Source organism: Gouania willdenowi, chromosome 17, assembly GCF_900634775.1.
Source record: "Gouania willdenowi chromosome 17, fGouWil2.1, whole genome shotgun sequence".
Classification (NCBI taxonomy): domain Eukaryota; kingdom Metazoa; phylum Chordata; class Actinopteri; order Blenniiformes; family Gobiesocidae; genus Gouania; species Gouania willdenowi.
Genome location: NC_041060.1, coordinates 27,417,377 through 27,439,390, shown reverse-complemented (window position 1 = coordinate 27,439,390; position 22,014 = coordinate 27,417,377). Strand labels below are relative to the sequence as shown.

The following is a 22,014-nucleotide window of genomic DNA, read 5'->3' as shown; positions in this document are numbered from 1 at the left end:
GAGGAAAAACCCTATTCTTGTGCTCTTGTTTTAAAAAAGCAATATGAGGGATATTTGTATTATTATTATTATTTTCAGTTTGTGCAGCACTAGACTGTGTGTATGCCTGGGGATAAAGTTAAGCAATATCTGCACCTGCTTATCACACAGAAAGTTGGACCCATAAATAGAAAGTAGCATCCCCAGGGATAAGATGGGTGAGGAAAAGGAACGCAAAGGTCCAATGCCATAATATTACTTTATACCTATAATGATAAAGAGTGAGGTGTTAGTCATGTGTTCTGTTTACCTGGATCACTCTCAGTTTGCTCTCATTGGTGGGTGTGGATCACAGTGTCCTTCCTCTACTTTACCAAACTATGCATGCAAATGTCAGATCATTTAAAATATTTTGAATACGCAAAAACTATTAGAACAGCACTACAAAACTAGAACAAGGGCGAGGACTATAAGCAGAGGTGACAAGTAAAGTACAAATACTTTGTTACTGTACTTAAGTATCTATAATTTACTTGAGTATTTATTTTTTTTGGTTACTTTTTACTTTTACTCCTTACATTCTAGAAATGAGCTTGTTTTACTTTCACTTCCGATACGATACCGATATCAATCCGATATGATATCAGCACGAATCAAACATACTTTTATTACTTATTTTGTAGTGTGGAATGTTAGAAAAGTCTTGATCAAGTGAAGTTACTCAAACAGAGAACAATAGTCAACAATTCAAGTTCACTTCAGTTATTTTTTACTGTCAGTATATGGTGGGAACAACTGAGGGCGGGGACAAAAACAACAAAAACTTATATCGGAGATTTTGGATGCTGTCCGATAAAATCCGATATTCATTTTCTGGCTGATATCGGACCGATATATCGGGTCGGGACACCTCTACTTCAAAGATGACGTCACAACACGAAGCTGGAGGAGAAGCTAGTGCTAGTGCTAAATATACTGTATGTAGTTTGAGCTTTTTTCTGTGAGATCCCTTAGTTTTACTCAAAGCTGCTCTGGGTTTAATTGACCATTTTCATTTATTTGTGTTCACATATTTAACTTGTTTAAGTGTACCAGTTTTCCACAAGTTCTTAAAAATATGAAAATATATGAAATTTGCTTGTTTAAAAACCCTGTCTTATTACTGAAGGGACATTTGTTCAACTTTTTTTACTTACGTACATTTAGTAGCATGTATTTTTTTTTTTTTTTACTTTAAATCAAGTAAGGGAGCAACTTCAATACTTTTATTTTTACCAGAGACCTTTTTTATTCAAATATCTATACTTTTGCTTGAGTACTGACTAGTACTTTTGCCACCTCTGAGTATAAGCATGATTTCTGCTGATGTTGGGGCAGGCACCCTAGTTAAAGTTTGGTAACCTTGTTGCATGGTCACCCTGTCCTTTTTTTAGTTTGAAATTACTGCACACAGAGGCACAATATAAAAGTCAAATACAGTACATGCTGAGGCGACTCAGAGGTGCCCTGTTTGCACTACAGTTCACTGACATCATGTAAACATTCACCCCTCCTCCTGAGTTCAGCTAAATATAATCTCTACATTATTTGCATTGTGTTCTGTACACTGCATCACACTTTCAAATTAACATAGGGTTTGTGTTTTTGTGAAGTTGTGATCTTTCATGAAAAAAGAAAAAAAAAAAAAAAAAACAGAAAATGAGCTGTTTTTTTATGTTTTATGGTGTTTTTTAAAAAAATTGCTGTGTATCATCCATCTCTTCCTTAGCGTTTAGAGCCTTCGATTTTCTGTTCTAAAATGTCCCAAATTCCTTTTTAAGCAGGGTTGGGGTCAATTATAATCGTAATTGCGTATTTGATCATTAATTACCGTGTTGGAAACGTTACTTTAAAGAAGTAATTAGTTATAGTTACTCACTACTTGTTCCAAAAAGTAACTGAGTTAGTAACTGAATTACTCTTTAATAAAAGTAACTAATTGCCCAGGAAAGTAACTATTTGCGTTACTGTTAAAAAAAAAAAAAGAAGTTGATGCGAGTGTCGTTGTGAGGAGCTTCATTAAATTTGAGTTGCTTACATTGGATGTGGACAAATTCTTCACTCCTGGATATAATGAACACTTCACATGTACGTTCTTGTTTTAGACCATAATTAATTTAAAGTAGTGTTTGTATCGCCACCTTAAAAATGACAACTTTTCATCAGACTGCTCCACACTCACCATCTCTGCTGCTTCATCAAATCTTTAGTGTGTGTGTGTGTGTGTGTGTGTGCCCTATTGTAATGCAACTTGTTTGGCCTAAACACGTTCGAAAACTCATGACAATTTGTACGCATATTAGTACTGGCGAAAAATTTGATATTTTAGGGGAATTGCACATGGGAATGGCTAAATGACTCAATAGCGCCTCCTATTGGCTTCCAGTTTGGACTGATGAAATCATCACTGTGGAACTACTACGAAATTCTGTACAATTCTGACATCATCACTGTAGAGAGTTGTAGAGCCTCTAGCAAGCGCAATTCTAACTCTGGGAAGGATGCACATATTCGAACTCGGGAGGACCAGACCTTTCTGCTGACACCTCGTTTGAAAAGATCCAAGTTTTTTGAGGCGATTGAGTGTTTCGCCTCTAGTCCTGACTCTACCCAGGAGGGATGCACATATTCGGACTTGGGTGGACCAGACCTTTCCGCTGACACCTTGAGAAAAATGGCTGCCATATTCAATTTTTGAGTGGCCAACGCCTTTTTCCAAAATAATGGCCCTTAGAGTATCTGTGCCAAATTTCATGTTTTTATACTAAAGTGAACATTTTTTTTTTACTAAACTGCTGCACTATACAGGACACTGAGGATTTTACTGATCTAGGTAGGTCTAGGTAACCACACTACCACATGTGTATTGATAAGGATTTAGCAATTCTGATGCTTTATCAATTCTGAAAAATTGATAAAGCAGAGCTGAAAAACAACTAGTACATGAAAAGTACTGAAAATAATACAACCTGGTTTATTAAAATAAATAGCGGTTTATTAATATAAATCTTAATTATTCACTGCTGAGAATAAACAATACTCAAATGAGTATTGTGAAATGTGAAATGCAGCAAGACTTGAGATAGTTTGTGCTGGGACAACATTTCTGGAGAAGCTCAGCTCACCTCTGCTCTGCAGCAGCTTGTGTGTGTAACGTGACGTCATCACAAATATGCCAATGGGGTACGTTTGTTTACAGTGGCGGCGCAGCCCGGGAAAAATCGATAGTAGAATCGTAAAAGGTTTTTGATAGCGATTCCAAAGAATTGTTTGACTGTTCCCAAACAAAACCGGTTAACGATGTGCATCCCTACTACCACAACAGGGTTCCTCCAGGAATTTTTCACAACACAGGGCGATTGCGTGATGCGCTAGTGAGCGCGAAGCTTATGGTAGTTATTAAGAGTTTGCCAAAAAAACGAGTGATAGTTTAACCCAACCGTCATTCATAGTCATAGCATCACCTATTGCTAAAAAGAAATCATAGGCATTATATTTGCACATTGCAGGAAAGTTTGTGAGATAATCCTTGAAAATGGTCAGCTAAGTCTCAACACTTTAACATTTCTGCCACACCCCGACGTGCAACACACCTCAATGTGCGCCACGTCCTGACATGTGTGTGGTTGTGAGGACCTGTTTATTGCTGCTTGCAGCTTTAATTGACTTTGTAATTGAAATTAGCATGGAAATTCTATAAAAACTGTCAATTACAATTTCATTAAACACAAAGCGGGGAAAACCATGTTACAGTTCTATGGCTTACACATACATACTATTAAAAACATGTTTCATATCAAGTTTCCCCTCTACCTGTCAATTTTCGATCATTTTACCATGAAATAAAAAAGGACATGGGTCAATACTGACCTGCTGTCATAAGAGATGCTAACAGAAAGCTAACACAAGAGTAAGATTACGTTTTTTGGGGTTATTCAATAAAAGTTCAATAATTGTGATTAATTGTAATTGAACTTCAGTATTTGAGAATGTAATTGCAATTGACTCTCAGGGAAAACACAATAATTTTAATTGTGATTGGAAAAAATGCCAGTCATCGTAATCTCAATTGAGTTGTAACTGAACATGGATAATTGAAGACATAATTGTAATTGAAAAATGTAATTGACCCCAACCCTGGTTTCAAGGTATACCCATTTCCGTGCCATCTCATCATCTTTCCATCTTTAGATGACTTTACTAACTATTAAACTTCCTGAATTTTTGAATACCTCTGCCTCCCTGGACTGACCACCTGTGTGCTGAATCCCTGCTTGCCTGACCATGTTTAAAAGAATAAATGTTGGTATAATGCACCTGATCTCCGCCTCCGTCCATGCATTTGGGTCTGCACCTACACCTGCATGTGACATGTTTGGGGCACTTTGACTAAAATTAGGTGCACAGCATTATTTTTGGTTTTACAAATAAAGTGTCCTGAGTATTCGGTTTCCTTGTAGAGCAAAAATTAATGTCCAAATGCAGCAGCTTTGTGGATATTTAAATGTATAAATATTAATCTAAAAATAACTTCAACAGTTTACAGGATAAAAGCTCCTAAAAGTCAATTATTCTCCAGAAATATTAAAATGCATCATGTGTAACATTTTTATAAGTCAACAGGTAATTACAGATTGAACATTGCACAGGTTAGTTGTTTTTAGTTTTACTGCAGTCAGCATTTTCGTCAAATCCAAAGCTGTGATCATTTTCTGCTCCGCCAGCTTTAGCTCTAGCATTAGCTTGATTGCTAGCTTCAAATTCTGCATACTGAGCGGTGTGGTGCTTTCTTAATGGGGACATATCATGCTAAATCCACTTTTTTAGCCCTTAAATACATTTTGTTGTATATTTAGAGCGCTTAGAAGTACAGAAAAAATCTAATTAGTCTCTTCAGGTGCTCCGTAGATATCTTTATATTCTGTTTTGCTCATATTTTTCAATCTGTTTCGATTTTTCTATTCTCTATTACGTTTTTTGAACTATTACATCACAGTATTTGCAGTGGAACTGCCAAATTAGTACATCAACTCCAGGTCCAACACTTCGAGCAATCCACCATTTTTATTTCTCGCTTTTATTTTGTAGTCCAAGCGCAAGGATGCCGAAGTTACGAGAGGATAAGTCAAAATGTTGGGTTGTTGGATGTAGTAACCCACACGCTTCATTACAACGTCTCCCAGCATCAGAACCTTTTCAAAGTGCCTGGTTGAGTTTTATTTTTCACAGAAATGTACCCACATCTGTGGGTAAGGTCATTTTTGTGTGCGCGAAGCACTTCAAGGATGACTGCTTCAGCAACCTCCACCAGTATAAAGAAGGATTTGCCGAAAGACTTTGTCTGATTGAGGGTTCAATTCTTTCTATCTTTGGAGACGACGAACAGAGCACTTCGGTAAGCTGTAAATAACGCTAAAAAGTGTGATGATAAGACGTCCCTGTCATTGTTTTGGTAGCATTAGCAGTTGCACCGTCTTCAGACTTCATATGTTAGCGCTGTGTGCTCGTTTTAGATCCTTGATGATATGGCCTACGTGATTTAATTTAAGTTTAAAGTTTTCATTAGTCATTTCATTTTGCCATTTTTGTCTCAGAAAAAACTGTATTAAAATGCATTTCGTGACGTTAGCTTGGCGCTAGCGTTAGCTCGGTGCTTGTGTTAGCTCACTTGTTAGGGTTCTGCAGGTTCATCATCTTCATTTTCATCTCACTCCGCTGGGTCAGACTCTGGCTCGAACATGTAAGGCTGGATGGACAAGTCTTCTGTTGTTGACATTTTGTAAATAACCTCTGAATAAAAAGTTCATGCGCCGCTACATAGCCGTATCTCTTCCATCAAACTACAAAAAAGGCCGAGCAGGGTGGAGTTGAACCGAGTGTCAGCTGAAAACGAGTTGCTCTTAGAAGCACATTAGAAAAGGGGTAGAAAAGGGGCCTGTGGAGCTATAATAATGAGGAATTCAGACCCAAGCATTGCAGTTCCGCTTTATATAGACCACAACTGTATGATTTATATGTAAAAAGGAAGGATTTAAAACCATGATATGTCCCCTTTAAATGGTAAATGAGGTAGCGTTTTGTTTGCAGCTCCACCAAGACTTGTTTCCGCTTTACAGCAATTACAAATTGTAATCCTTTGCATTCTTTTTTGTCTAATATTGCTGAACTGCAGACATGCAAAGCTAACCGAGCTCTGGGTGACTGTTGTTGTTATCCTCTGTAGCAGAGGCATGCGCAGGCACACACATGTGCACATGAGCTAGTGGGCGGGTCTGTCAGTCATCTCACAGCAGAAGGGCACAGTGGCTGATTTTATGCCCTTGCGGAGGTAGAAAAGATTGGCAGAAAAGATCGGTTTGATATGCAAAGATTGCCGATCGTCAATCCCCCAAAATAAGGCAGGGATCTACACTAACTTTTCCAGTGGTGGCACTGGTGTGACTAACTTTCTCAGTTGGTCGCACCAGCACAGAATTTGGTCGCACCTTTTTTTCCTTTTTTTTTGAGCGGGGGTGGGGAGTGTACAGCATAGCCATGCATGCTAATGAATAGTTGACTTAACTGGTGTACCGTAGTTTTGTATGATGTAAAGATTAACAATGACTTGAGATATATTTTCTAAATGTTTTAATGTTTTAGTGACAATATTAAGTTTTTCTGCAACAAGCAGTGGCTGAAATAACAGGTCATTTCTTATATATAATTTTAAAAGATGACATACCAATTCACCTGTGTGAACACACTTAGCACATTGGGAGTCTCACTTTAAGATGCTCATTTCCTGTAGCTCACCTAAACATAAGTATTGTCTCTCTTTATGATTATTACAGCATTTTGGTCTGTTTCTTCTACTTTGCCTTCATATACGTTTATATTTTGCTGCATATCTTCAAGACACAAGGTAGATATTAGAGATATTTTTTCAGAAGATCCAGATGCCTCATTTTATTCGTACAAGGTTTGTTTTGCATTGTAATGTATATGTTTTAGCTGTAATAATAATGCTGCAGAGTAACCTCTAATTTGCACTGAGAAAGATTTTTGCATGAATCAATAATTCACTGCTGATTGTAGCTGTTTTGTAAAATAATGCTTTCTGATATTGCGGTACATGGTGGAGTGAAGTTTATGTTTTTCTCCGCTCTCATTCTGTAATGCAAGGATCCTCTTGCCGAGGTGTTGTGACTTTCTGCAAGAACACTGTCCTAGAGGTGTGCAGTGTGATTTGTAGGGCCTGAAAACCTGAACCTGATTAGATTGTTCTGTCCATTTAAGACCTGCACTTCCTGTTTGTCTAAATCAGTGTAGGGCCTTGTCTGGTCCACAAAATAAAAGGGTACTGGTCTATGCTTGGCATGTTGTAGGTGCCTTATTGGTTTTACTAGTGCAGTGGCTGTAGGAAGTATGTCTTGCTATAGAAAAGTGGGAGGTTAAGTAGCTTTTTCATGAATGGTTTACATGGGAGCTTTAATTCCTCTTTAATTCAGAAGTTAAATCCTCTTTAAACTGACCTCGTAAACACTTAATTCCTAATGCAAATATAATTCTGAATTAATCCGATGTTGCACACCCTTAAACCAAGCAGCAGCCATGTTGAAAGTCTCAGGTAGGTCAACCTGAGCCTAATTCACAGAGATATTTGAGGAACAGACACACACACACACACACACACACACACACACACACACACACACACACACACAGAAAATGTTTGTGTTGCCATGGCAACAACAGCCTTGTCTCTCTTCTAGTTGCGGAACTATTTGTGTTGGTGGAGCCAAATAAATGATTCAATAAGCAAACAATTTATATTCTCTTGTTGCTTTTTATTCTTAGTGTTACCTAATAAAACCGATTGTAGATGTGTTGTATAAAAGCAATATCAGTTCAGGTTCAGGTGACTTTATTCATACCCGTAGGTAGATTTGTTTTGCAGTGAAAAACAGAGGATGACATTAAAACAACAGACCACAAATCACTGACAAAAACAGACAATTCACAACATGACATCTTACTCGCAGGCTGACCAGGAGCAAAGAAAAGAGGGGAAACTAAGCAATAAAAAGATCATTACAGCATCACAGTAAGAGACAATAAAAGGATAAAACTACTATAAATAAATAAGTATCTAAAACTATAACTTATTTAAAAGAACAGCTGTGGCTGGAACAAAGCTGTTCCTGTAGCGCTTTGTTCTGCTCCTTGGGACCCTGAACCTCCGACCGGATGGAAGGAGCTGGAACTCTGCCAACAGAGGGTGGGAGGTATCTGCCGTAATGGAGTGGGCGATCCGCTGTAACTGTCTAGAGTACAGGTACTCCACGCACAGCTGAGGCTGACCAATGAGTCGACTGGACCATTTCACTATCTGGCCCAGTCTGTTTCCGTCCTTCAGTGGTAACCCTCCAAACCATGACACCAGATAAAAAGATTAAACAGATTCAATAAAAGCTCAGTAAAACAGGATCATCATAGTTTTGTCCACGTGGAAGTAGGACAGCTTCCTTAAGCAGTGAAGACGCTGGTGGCCCCTTTTACACACAGCTTCACAGTTCTCCTCAAAGTTCAGAGGGTTACCAATGATGACATGGTTGATCCTTGTCAGTCTTCTAAAATCAATAATCATATCTTTGGTTTTTACAGAATTAATGTCCAAATATGATTCATCACACCATTTGATAAAATCATCAGTTATAGGGCCATGACTGCTCTCGTTGCCCTGGAGGAGACGAACGACCACTGTATCATCTGCATACTTTAAAATACACCAATTTTTAAAAGTACTCTGGCACATATTTGTGTACAGAATAAAAAAGCAGAGGTGACAACACACACCCCTGTGGAGATCCAGTGGAAGAGCAAAAATTGTTTGATAAAAACCCGTTCACTCTGACTCTCTGTGTTCTGTTTGTTAAAATAAAAACTCAAGGTTGTGCTGGTGTGCTGAATATCAGCACTGGTGTGATTATCTGTGGCATGAGGCCGTGTGCCATAGAGATCCAAGCATTATGTCATTGCTATGTAAAAAAAAATAATAATTGGTGAATTTTGTGAATAATCTTACTTTGAGATTGTTGAGTGCCTCGTACCTCCATTTATTTACAAGCACTATAGCAGTCTGCTCCCCACACACAAGATGGCAGCACTTAGTCACGCCTTGAGTTTCCACGGGCGATAAGGTGTTTGTATGTGATGTCTATGGGTTGATCAAAGAAGCAAAGCCTGCTATTTTATCGATTAACTATATTATCGGCTGATGCCCGACACTTACTTTTAAAGCCAATATCAGCCTATACCAATACATTGCCGATAGTATCGTGCATCACTATTTAATACTGACAAAAACGGAATGTGATGAATGAAATGTGCTTGTTGTTAGACTACATTTATGCAAGACATTGGCAAAGATTGTTGGAGTTTGAAAATATTGAGTTCCCATCAATGTTGCATTTTTCTAACGTCATTCGAGTCCGTTTGAGGTTGACGAGCTGACCTGGTCAAACCCAGGTTCTTGTGTTTAGGATTTTCATGCTTTCTCTAGCCATGCTTGGGTTTCTTCTGACATGTCTGTGTAGGTAATTGGAGCCAGTAACTGGTGGCTAAGGGTCAACATTCGTCTGTATAAACCGTGTGAATCATACAAGCACAACATATGCATTGGTATAGAAGAGATGAAAGGTATGGGAGTTTTAGATAATTACTGTTTAAAGAATATGTACAAGAATTAAATCACCACCAACTTTCATTGTGTTTAGAATCACTGGGATTTTTTGTATATTCTTAACATCCACATCTTGGACAGGACACGTTTTAATGAATGACATAGGCAAATAACCAACTTAAAAAGACTTTTTTTTTCCTGTTTGGAGATCCATTTACAAAGAAGTATTATTTTTTTTTTGTATTTTGGTCTAATCTTTTATTTTTTTGAAAAAAACTGTATCAGTGGGGTTGTGTCCCTGGATGGAATAATAGGATATGTTGACTGAAATCACTTTTCTACAAAATGCATTAAATACAATGCCAACGCAATGCTGCGTTAGACTGCCCTTTTATTTATTGATACGTTATTTTTGTACATAATATTCATGTTTTTCTGTCTGTTTTAACACTAACAGAGGTGCTTCACTAATTTTATTGTCTGCTTGGCACACAATGATAATAAATTATCTATCCATATAACTATCTATCTATCTATCTATCTATCTATCTATCTATCTATCTATCTATCTATCTATCTATCTATCTATCTATCTATCTATCTATCTATCTATCTATCTATCTATCTATCTATCTATCTATCTACTGTATCTATCTATCTACTGTATCTATCTATCTATCTATCTATCTATCTATCTATCTATCTATCTATCTATCTATCTATCTACTGTATCTATCTATCTATCTATCTATCTATCTATCTATCTATCTATCTATCTATCTATCTATCTATCTATCTATCTATCTATCTACTGTATCTATCTATCTATCTATCTGTCTATCTATCTATCTATCTATCTATCTATCTATCTATCTATCTATCTATCTATCTATCTATCTACTGTATCTATCTATCTATCTATCTATCTATCTATCTATCTATCTATCTATCTATCTATCTATCTATCTATCTCTCTATCTATCTATCTACTGTATCTATCTATCTATCTATCTATCTATCTATCTATCTATCTATCTATCTATCTATCTATCTATCTATCTATCTATCTACTGTATCTATCTATCTATCTATCTATCTATCTATCTATCTATCTATCTATCTATCTATCTAGTTTCTCGTCCCTTTCACTGCATAGGGGAAGGATTAGTGAATGCTGAATACACAGCACTGCACACTGAGTTTGATGCTATAGCTCTCTCCCTCCTCCCACCTGTGCTGTCTCTTTACCTCTCTGACCTTTTCTTATTTGCATGACTGCTGCTGCTGTTCAGACTTTTTGCTGACCTGATCCATCCTTCTGTACACACTGTATTTTAAACATTGCATAGGCGTGTTCCCAACAAAACTGGTGACACACTTTTTTATTTATTTATTTTTGCCCTGATTTTGTTTCAAGGTTGAAGAAACAAAAAACCAAAACATAAACTTCCATAACAAGCACTTGTTAAGAAGGTGTATGTATGTATGTATGTTTTGTTTTTTTATGTTTCACAATGTTTTGATTACAAATATATTTCTAAAAGTTTTTTTTATCTAGTCAACAATGACACTACTGTTTTATTATTGATACTTTACCCAAATCTCTTTACAATCGATTGTAGTTCAAAATGTTATGTATTGTGGCTCCCCCTAGTGTGAAAAATGGCACACTGCCCTGCTGGTATTGCCAAAATCGTGGCTTTAAATCAATTTCTCAGCATAAAGAATATATAAATAAGAGTAATATGTTTATCGGGGCATCATAGGAGTGTAATTAACAATTAATTCTCACAACCAAAAGTCCTGGGATTGACTCCAGGATGATTATTTGTGTGGAATTTGCATGTTTTCCCCATGTATGGACTTTATAAGGGTCCTCCCATTTCTTCCCACAGTCCCAAAACATTTTATTTTTCCCTTTAGACGTGAAAAGTTTTAGAAACGTGTTTCCTTGTTGCTTCTTGTAATTTTTTTGAAAAGTGAATTTCCCCTTGGGGGTAAACAAAGTTGTTGAAATTGAAATTAATTGAATGTGATGTCGGTTTGTGATGTCAGTTACAGAACATGAATAATAATAAAAAAGTAAATATATTGATGAGTTTCTCTTTGACTTGACTAAGTGCTTGGGTCTCATGATGTCAGTGGAGAAATAAAGCAACCGTATACTTCACACTAGGATACTTCCAGAAGTAATTAGTTTTTTCTGACCAACAGTTCCCAGCACAGTTATCATTTAGACAATGCAGGACTCAAAGAAGATTGTGTGACAGTATGCATTATTCCCCTGGAACTTTGGTTTTTCAGTCCAAAAACATACATTATAGGTTATTATGTGTTTTAATTGATCTATAGGTGTGGATTTGTGTCTGCATGATTCTGTGTTTCTCTGGGTTTAACTTTTATTATGTAATCTGGGACTAAACTAGTGTGAAAACAGCCCAAGTGTCTGGCAACTTGATGAAGCAGTGATAATCAAATCATCTTTCTATTTGTTGTTGTCCCTTCGATGGACTGGGAAGTTGGCTAAAGTAGACTCTTAATCCTTTATAAGATTACTTTAATGCAAGGATGTTATGACCTGCAAAAGAGAGGTTTTCTTAGTTATTTACTAATGCAAAATGCAGTATGATTTGCACAAGCGCTTTTTATTTCAGTGTTCTTCGATTAGTTTGTCCTTCGGCTTTCCAATGTGATGAATATGTTTGGAAGAGAATTGATAGAGTTTTTACAACATAGCACATGCAATCATGAATAAATAACTAAGGGTGTAAGAACAAATTGAATCGACGACATATCATGATATTTCACCGTGCGATTATCGTATTGATCCAAAAAAAATGTCCGAAACGATTTTTTTAATCATGTTTTTTAAAGAAAAAAAAATGTTCAAGTGGGCATAGGACGTAAACGCCCAATCACTCAGTGTCAGTGAACCACATCAGACCTTGTTAAACTACCTCACTTCTCAATGCATTTTAGCCTGGAAGTCGACTGCACTTTGTTTTCATGAAACATACCGTGCACTTTTATAGATTTTAAAAGTTTAAAAGCTTAACAGAATCAGAATCTGTTGTAGAAAAGGTGGTACATCAATTACCATTAGTTACGATTACTTGTTCTCGAAAGTTAAAAAAATAAAATAAATAAATTGTATTTCTTACCATTTTGTACTTGTAAAGGTTACATTTTTCATTATTGATATTGTGATATTTTGTGATGTATATTGTATTGTTCAGTATCGGGATATATCGTACCGTGACATACAAATCGTGAATCGTATCGTATCGTCAGACTCAAGGCATGCACACTCAAATGCAGAGTTTGCAGGGGAAGCATTCCGCCTATATGTACCCACTCCTATAAATAACATCACAAACACAGCAAGGATTTTTTTTTTTACTCCACTGTCTATTGGCCCTACGCTTTTTATTCCTCAGAACATTGTATGCCGGGCCGGCCTTCCTGATAGGCAACACAAGCGGCCGCCTAGGGCGCCATCTGCTGGAGGGGTGCCAAATTGCACCCCCCTCAATTTTTTTAAAATGATCATTTAAAATGGTATAATAAAAGTGAAACACACCCTTTGAAATCACTGTACGTGTTTTCTCCTAATGGAATATTAATATTAAAAATCTTTAACTATACCTGCTAGTCTTCTGCCCATAATTATATTTGTTTTATTTTAATTCTTGATCTATTCCATATAATTCTATTGTGTCGTTTGCACATTGTGTTCTTTGGTTTTAACATTTGTGTTACTGACTAGTAAAACCAAACAGGAAAGTAGAAATGTCCTTGTACTGAAACTTTTATATTTTATTTTATTTTTTTAAAACTTTTGATCGCACTACTTTGCATTGCTTTTGGATTTTGCACCATTTTTCTTATTGTTCCCTCGAGACATTTGCACTATACCTGTAGGTGTTCGATTGTATTATAGTGCATTATTCTAAACTTTATAATAGGTTGTATCTTATTTTATTTTTCAGTGGTTTGTTGTGTCGCAGAATTGCATTGTTTTGTCTTGATATTCAAAAATAAATACAGTGTACAGACTATGTGTATAGACTTGGAAAAACTATCTATTTGTATTTATTTTATGGGGGGGGTTAATGTCCACCCTTGCCTAGGGCACCGAATGACCTAAAGCCGGCCCTGATTGTATGACTATTGTTAGGATAAGTAAGCAATGGAATAATCGTTGACTTTTTAATAACACGTGCAGTCAGTGACAGATCTTTAAACTTTGTGCTATACTGTAACGCACTGAGGAATCCCCGGTGACTTTAAAGCCTGCATGGGCTGCAGCTGACGTAGTCCTTGCGTTGTTCTTCCATTTGGATTTGGAGGAAAACTGGATGAGGAAAATCCGTCGGTGTGTGCAGCGGCAGCAGCAGCAGTAGTAGCATCAGCATCAGCATCAGCATCAGCAGCCACCTTTTGGATCCGCGCTGAACATCCAGTCGGATGCGCATTACCTCACCCGTGTCCGGCCTGCGGTGTAACTTTGGTGTGCATGCGTAAAGGAGCCGAGGCAGGGGGCTGGGTGTACAATTAGGAGCACATTGTAACGTCCTTGTGTTGCCTGCTGTGGCGGAAGAGGAGTGTGCCGTGAACGCGGATGACCGTCGGTGAAGGAAAGAAGGATAGAGAGAGACAGAGAGAGAGAGAGAGAGAGAAAGAGAGGGATTGGAAGGAGAGGAGGAAGAGTCAAGATGCCGGGGTTTAACGTGATTTGTCCTGCCGACTGTGCCCTTCCGGCTGCGGTGAGCCTGGCTGGATACGCTATGCTTTGTGACCCCGCTGTGCTGTGATAGCGCTGTCCGATTGTTTGGATTGAGGAAAGGCTCCCATCAACCCAAATCAATGAGGATTCTGAGGCCATTCCTTCAGAAAGGAGCGCATATGCTGCAGTGTTTCTGTGGACAGCGATCGAAGCCGACCACTATCACCAACGGTGAGACCACCCACCCACCACCACCCACCCCCGCCCCAGCACCAAATAGCACTGATGCATGCTTCATGTGGGTAGAAAAGAGAGGGACCCAGTGTGCCAGGAAGCATCCCGACAGGCTGCAGTCATTGTGCTTCTGTCCTGAGTGTGTGTGTGTGTGTGTGTGTGTGTGTGTGTGTGTGTGTGTGTGTGTGTGTGTGTGCAGTGCTGAGCATCACAACACAAGGCTCCAGTTACTTTACCAATGCTGCATCCGAATCCTGCCAAATAAACGGCCAATGCAGAGATCAAGTCATTAAAGTTGCTGTTAGGGGGCCCCAAACGGTAAGCGAGGTTCAACACCACGGATAGCAACTGGCCAAAAGAAAGAAAAAAAAAAAAAACTCACCAGGGTCCAACTTTTTTTTTTTTTTTTTAATCTTTTACGCCTTGTCCTAAATATATGGAAGCCCATTTCCGCCACTATAAATAAATAAATATTCACTATGGCAAGTCATTATTATGAGTTTATAAATTCTTAATTATGAGAAAGAAATTCATACATAAGAGAACATTATTTTTATGTGAAGTTGCAAAGAAACAGACAAAAATATGACGTATTTATGTACTTCCACTAATTTCTACACTATGTACCATGTGTTGAATTCTAACTGAATAAACAGCCAAAATATGTGTTTTGAATGAATTATTTACAAGTGTCATTAAGATGTAACAGTCAGTATTGGTAGACTGCAGCAATTGCTCAGTTTGTATCTCATAATTATGACTTCACTAACTCATAATTATGACTTTACTAACTCATAATTATGACATGCTGTGTTGATTTTCACTTTTTATTTTTTTTTTTAGTGTCGGAAACAAGCTTCCATATAAATAAAACCCAGCAATTTGTACTTTAGATCATTCCTTACTGCACATACATCTAACCACTGCTATTCTGTGATGATAGCTCTTGACTACTTTAGGTTAGAAAAAGTCGTAACAATTACTTTAACAACCTTTCAAACCAAGCACAGAACACAATACCCTAAACATTTGTTCTGTATACAGCTTTAAGTCGACACGCACACACACGCACACACACAGAGTCCTCTGCAACGACACCCAGTCTTTGGCAACCAGCCCTGAGATCCGTGCCATGTCCTCTAGTCATATCTCAGGTGATTCACTGCATTGCTACTGTTGTTCACTCTGAACGCGAGAATTGTCCACAAGTACATCCAGTGAACAATAACAAAGCCTCCTCCTCTCACCTGCGGTTCAGAGCTGGAGCGACGCTCAAATTCAGGGCAGACAATTAGAAACTCCATCAAGCACAGTTGATTCCTCTGAGGTAGTTGGGCCAAAAGCTGCACACATTGGGATCTGTAGGGATGTGATATAAAGCACTAAAAGTCCTTATCATGCATCTCTGCTCACTGTCACATGATCTGATGACCTCAATCAGAACTTAGGAGTCAGCTGATCACTGAAATGTATTCAATGGTGTATGTTAAAGAGGCTCAGTTGAAAGTTTACTGCATTCCCACAGGCTCTTAAAGTCATCTGTACGCTTTCTTTCATTTTCACATCTTTCTGAGCAGCAGGTTTGAACACAGCTGCACTAATGCAGACACTGTAACAGACGATTATGGTGAAATGAGAGCTGGGTTGCCAGGCAAAACCTAATGTTTACTAATGAACTTTCAGTCTTACCACTCTCTGATGAGGAAATAGAAGTCACGACTGAGAAAAGGATGTAATCTGATAAAAATGTTCTTCCATCATGCTGTAATGGAGCTAACCCTGAGTGATATACAGTAAAAAGTGTTGTTATTGGGGAAAAGCTCAAAGTAGAGTCTCTGCTCTCATTTTAAAGAGTAAAGTTTGACCACAAGTTTGAACCTATAAACTACTTTATTACATATACCTCAAAGATAGCTTTGAATATGTGCCTTCTGGCAAAGATATTACAACTATTTTCTAGAAGAAAGAGACAAACTCACATTATTCACTTGTCCTACTTTTAGTAGCTAAAAGTAGGAGAAGTCACCAAGTCACCAACAAGGTGCCTGAAGGCCCCACGTAGCCCACATGGACCATGTCAGGGGTGCTCAGGAGCTCTAGTCACCAATGAGCTCCATCTAAAATCTGATTTACTTTCCAGGATTGAAATTCACAAATGTAGTACTTAGTAAAATGAAATACTGCTGCTGTATCACTGTTGTAAATAAGTTAATATGTGTTTAAGATTGTGCTTTTATACATTTTGTATCAAGGGAAAAGCTCAACCAGGGACATGAGTTGAGAATTAGCATTAGATATACACTGTTTATGCATCACATCAGTTGCATCTTTTTTGCTGTAATTATGTCTGTCTGCATTGTCCCTGTCAAATAAATAAATAAATAAATAAATAAACATGATAAAGTTTAAATATTAAATTAAGCATCTTTATATGTTTATTTTCACTGAAACACTGCAACAAATGTAGATTTGGTGTATGGTCAGTGGTAGGTAATATATAATATGATATATAAGATATGTTTTTTAAAAAGCAAGGTGGATTTTCATAAAATGTGACATAATTGTTACATTTTACAAATGTTACGATTAGTTAAAAGTTGTTTGTTAGTAGCAATGAAAATGAAACAATTGCATGAATTAGGAGAAATAAAGTGTTGCATGATGAAACATAGACATTCCCTACATTTTTAATTTACTGCAAGCTTTCCTTATTATCTTGTCTCTCTTATCTTTAAAGGGAAACAAGGAACATTTGGTATTAAAAAAAGTGCTTTTCTAACTGGTAGCCCTTTGGACTATACAGTATCTATGAAGTAGATCACAATTTCAGAAGGTTTGGTGACCCTGTTTTGGGTAAATAGTGTGTGAAGCCACCTTTACACTCTAGTAAAGGTGGGAAGATGTATTGTGCCACAAGATATCGCGAAATTGAAAATGTTACAAGATGTGTCATCGAGGGTCCAAGTACAGTAGTAACAGATTGTTATGGTTGGTTTATTTTCCAATATCCCTATTGAGTTGAAAAGTTCATACCCAGAGTTTGTCCAGAGTTAAAGTAAAAGCTTGTGTTCCAAAACTTTTGTATAATTATCACAAGCCCATCGTGTTATATTTTGAACTCAGTGTATCGTCCCACTCCTGTGAGCTAGTGGTTAGCATTTCAACCTCACAGCAAGAAAGAAGAAGGATTGGCCTCCTGGGGCAGACATGGTCAAACAGTCTGTGTGGAGTTTGCATGTACTCTTTCTTTTTAGTCTTTTTACCCCACGTGCTCCAGGTTCTCCCACAGTTCACAAACATGTATTTTTGGTTTCATATTGAATCTGTAGTGTGTGTGGGAGGTGTTATATATACTGTATATAGGCTATAGGCAGGTTAAATGTTGTTAACTAAGAATACTTTACGTGTTACTATTTAAAGAGTAACTAATACCTAAGGTTTTGACTACTGTGAGTCTAGGCTGTTAATTCAAAAGAAAAGCCTTGATTATTTAACCTGGCAAGAACCAGATTGATGTGTCGCCCCTCCCTTTAACTCGAGTTCTCCACATTGATCTGGGTCTGTGTCTAGTGAATGCTTTCAGAACCAGGGAAAGCCTGTCCACCATGATTTGTCTTAGCCAATCACACGGTAACAAATGATGAAGTCATCATCGGCATGCGTCGCAGAGACGCTGTTACAACAACAACAAGACTCCGCTGGTGAAAACCTTCTTTTGGGATAGTAATGCTGTGATCATTATGTCATTGAGTGACTTTTGCCATTTTTGCAACACGAGTATACGAGTTAAGAGCACGTTAACCATCCTCCTGCGTCGACATCTTTCTATTTTGATTCGGAGCTATGCTAATAGCGGTAGCCCCGCAACTGCACATGCGCCAGTTTTGCTTCAGCGCTTCTACCTTCTTCACACCCAGATATCCCGCCCTAAACCACAACACTGCCTCATCATTGGTTCAAATCGTTTTGGTTCGGATTCGAAAGGCAAAGGCGGTAACAGTACAAGATGGTGTTTGTGAACACCAGAATCCATCTTACAGGCAAGGTTAATTATTATTGGCGAAGCTCGTGGAGCAGTTAAGAGAAGCCCAGTCGATACTATAAAATCTACACAGAACAAGCTATGCTCTGCTAACAACCTGCTAAATACTTACTATTCCTCTCCCAGAGAGGGCCGTCGTCTCTCTTACATTTTACAACAACAAAATATGCCAAATTGAAATACTTTGACTAAAATGTTAAGAAATCAATCAATGACACTACTTTATATCCAAATACATTTGTTTACGTCAGAAAAAGGTTGATTTGGGGTTTAGTTACTCATGAATGATTTTTAAATATTAAATTAAAAAATGCAAACCAAAATCTAAGTCAAACAAATTTTTGGTTTTTGACTCCGAACCAGCAGCATTTCTTATGGCAGTGTTTCCCAGCCTTTTTTGTCGTGTGGCTCTCTTCATATGACAGCTAGGTGCTACCTCCCATCACTCAATCAGTATGCCCTTGTTTTCTTTACATGTTGTTTACATCTTTGCCTCTGAACTCCCCTCTACAGCGAGATAAACAGTAGCTCATACATGTCAACCTGTACAGTTTACTCTGATGTAAAACACATTTTTTGCTTTTTCAAGTGAGTACGGGACTGCTTTTTTAATATTTAGTTACTACAACTATATATCATTGTTTTCACATATGCAGCTAGTAAAACTAAGTAACAAACTTTTTCCTAGAGTGCATTCATACATATTTTATGTACGGGAATACATTTGTTGAGATATTTAACACATTAGGAATGCTCTAGTAGGACAATAAGGCCACATTATTTTCAATGATGCTGTTTCATATCAGCAGGTGGAAAAACTGTCTTATGGACACATGAGTGTTTGAAATAGGATTTAAAATTACTCATGTTAGAAATAATTTCATAAATGTTTCAAAAGATCATACTAACGCAATACTCATACTAAGTCTGACGTCAAAATTAGTATGTAGTGTGTTCACGTTAGATAGTATGAAAAGATTGAATACGCAAGAAATACCCAGATATAGACGACAGTATATCGGGACATTTTTTAATGGCAGTGGCTATCCGTACGGTTGCCGTATCAATATACCGACATTCTATCCGGACGCAGCGGCCCTATTTCGCCAGTTTAGGTCACGTGATAGGTCAGTCATTGGCCAGTTTAGTTTGTGTGACTAAGACTAAAAATTGTTGCGATATAGGGTTATTACCTATCCCTAAACCTAAACCTAAGACATTATGTACAGGGACTTCGGTAACCGTACCAATAGCACCAGGGGTTGTCCATACAGCAATTGTACAAATAGACACTTTCTTTTTTAATAGTGCACAGTGGGCACAGTAGTCCTCAGACTGGCTTCAAGCTAAAAGTCAAACATCTGCTTTTCAAAATCCATTAGTTTTTTTTTTTATGCTTTTGTAAACAGGGCTCTTGTTTTCAAGTTCACCGGAAATGTGTTCAGTAGCACAATGGCGGGTCTCTGAAAATCTCCGAAATGTCGGCATAAAATGTGTTTCTGCAAGTTTTATGAATCAAATGATCACATGTTGATATTCTACTTGATCACTTTCTCACTTAAAGGAGACATATCATGCTTTTAAATCCTTCCTTTTTACATATAAATCATACAGTTGTGGTCTATATAAAGCAGAACTGCAATGCTTGGGTCTGAATTCCTCATTATTATAGCTCCACAGGCCCCTTTTCTACCCATTTTCTGATGTGCTTCTGAGAGCAACTCGTTTTGGTGCGGTCTCTTTAAATGCAAATGAGACACTTCATACCCCGCCCCCTCTCCAGGTTGCAGAGGTGACACTCGGTTCAACTCCACCCTGTTTGGCCATTTTTGTAGTTTGATAGAAGAGATACGATTGTCTAGCGGCGCAGAAAATGTTTATTCACACTTTATTTACAAAATGTCAACAACAGAAGACTTGTCCATCCAGCCTTACATGTTTGAGCCAGAGTCTGACCCAGCGGAGCGAGATGAAAATGAAGATGATGAACCTGCAGAACCCTAACAAGTGAGCTAACACAAGCACCGAGCTAATGCTAGCGCCAAGCTAACGTCACGAAATGCATTTTAATACAGTCTTTTCGGAGACAAAAACGGAAAAATGAAATGACTAATGAAAACTTTAGACTTAAATTAAATCACGTAGGGCATATCATCAAGGATCTAAAACAAGCACACAGCGCTAACATATGAAGACGGTGCAATTGCTGATGCTAACAAAACAATGACAGGGACATCTTATCATCACACTTTTTAGCGTTATTTACAGCTTACCGAAGTGCTCTGTTCGTCGTCTCCAAAGATAGAATTGAACCCTCAATCAGACAAAGTCTTTTGGCAAATCCTTCTTTATACTGGCGGAGGTTGCAGAAGCAGTCATCCTTGAAGTGCTTCGCGCACACAAAAATGACCTTACCCACAGATGTGGGTACATTTCCACGAAAAATAAAACTCAACCAGGCACTTTGAAAAGGTTCTGATGCTGGGAGACGGTGTAATGAAGCGTGTGGGTTACTACATCCAACAACCGAACATTTTGACTTATCCTCTCGTAACTTCGGCATCCTTGAGCTTGGACTACAAAATAAAAGCAAGAAATAAAAATGACGGATTGCTCGAAGTGTTGGACCTGGAGTTGATGTACTAATTTGGCAGTTCTGCTGCAAATACTGTGATGTAATAGTTCAAAAAACGTAATAGAGAATAGAAAAATCAAAACAGATTGAAAAATATGACCAAAACAGAATATAAAGATATCAACGGAGCACCTGAAGAGACTAATTTGAACTTTTCTGTCCTTCTAAACACTCTAAATATACAACAAAATGCATTTAAGGGCTAAAAAAGTGGATTTAGCATGATATGTCCCCTTTAACTCTAACCCAGAGATGGCCAATCCTGGTCCTCAAGAGCCCCTATCCAGCATGTTTTAGATGTTTCCCTCTTCCAACACACCTGATTGAATTAACTAGGCTCTAACTTTAAAGTGTTTTCAGAACTTTCAAAGGCTTTTGCCTTTGTAGATTAGAAATGCATCTTGGGAAACTTGGATGTAAACTTCAGTGGGAATGGTCATCATCCTAATCATACTCAGTATATAGATGACAGTATATACTCATTGAGTTTGTAGTGTATAGTACGGAGTGTGCCATTTCCAACAAAGCCACTATCTCACGGTATTCTAAGAACAAATCTGTGCTTTTGTCGAGTATTTATCAGGTAATTTAATCAATGTCACAAAACAGGTGATACTAATCAACAGTTTCAGAGTCGAAAGAGAAACAGCTGTTGGAGGCTCCACTCTGGGTGAGGAAGCTTCTAAAGGGAGGTTTTG

At 37.8% G+C, this 22,014-nt stretch overlaps 1 protein-coding gene across 2 annotated transcripts in view; it reads left to right on the top strand.

The window, feature by feature from the left end:
- Positions 1 to 22,014, top strand: part of fgf12a (fibroblast growth factor 12a) — a 77,495-nt gene that overhangs the window by 1,295 nt on the left and 54,186 nt on the right. The window contains exon 1 of one of the 2 annotated variants that reach the window (XM_028472299.1): positions 14,115 to 14,636. The exons of the other annotated variant lie outside the window; for it this stretch is intronic. Within the exon in view, the coding sequence (XP_028328100.1) occupies positions 14,546 to 14,636 (91 nt within the window). The 5' untranslated portion in view covers positions 14,115 to 14,545. Of the gene's footprint in view, positions 1 to 14,114; positions 14,637 to 22,014 lie in introns of those variants that run through there. 2 annotated transcript variants of the gene reach the window in all.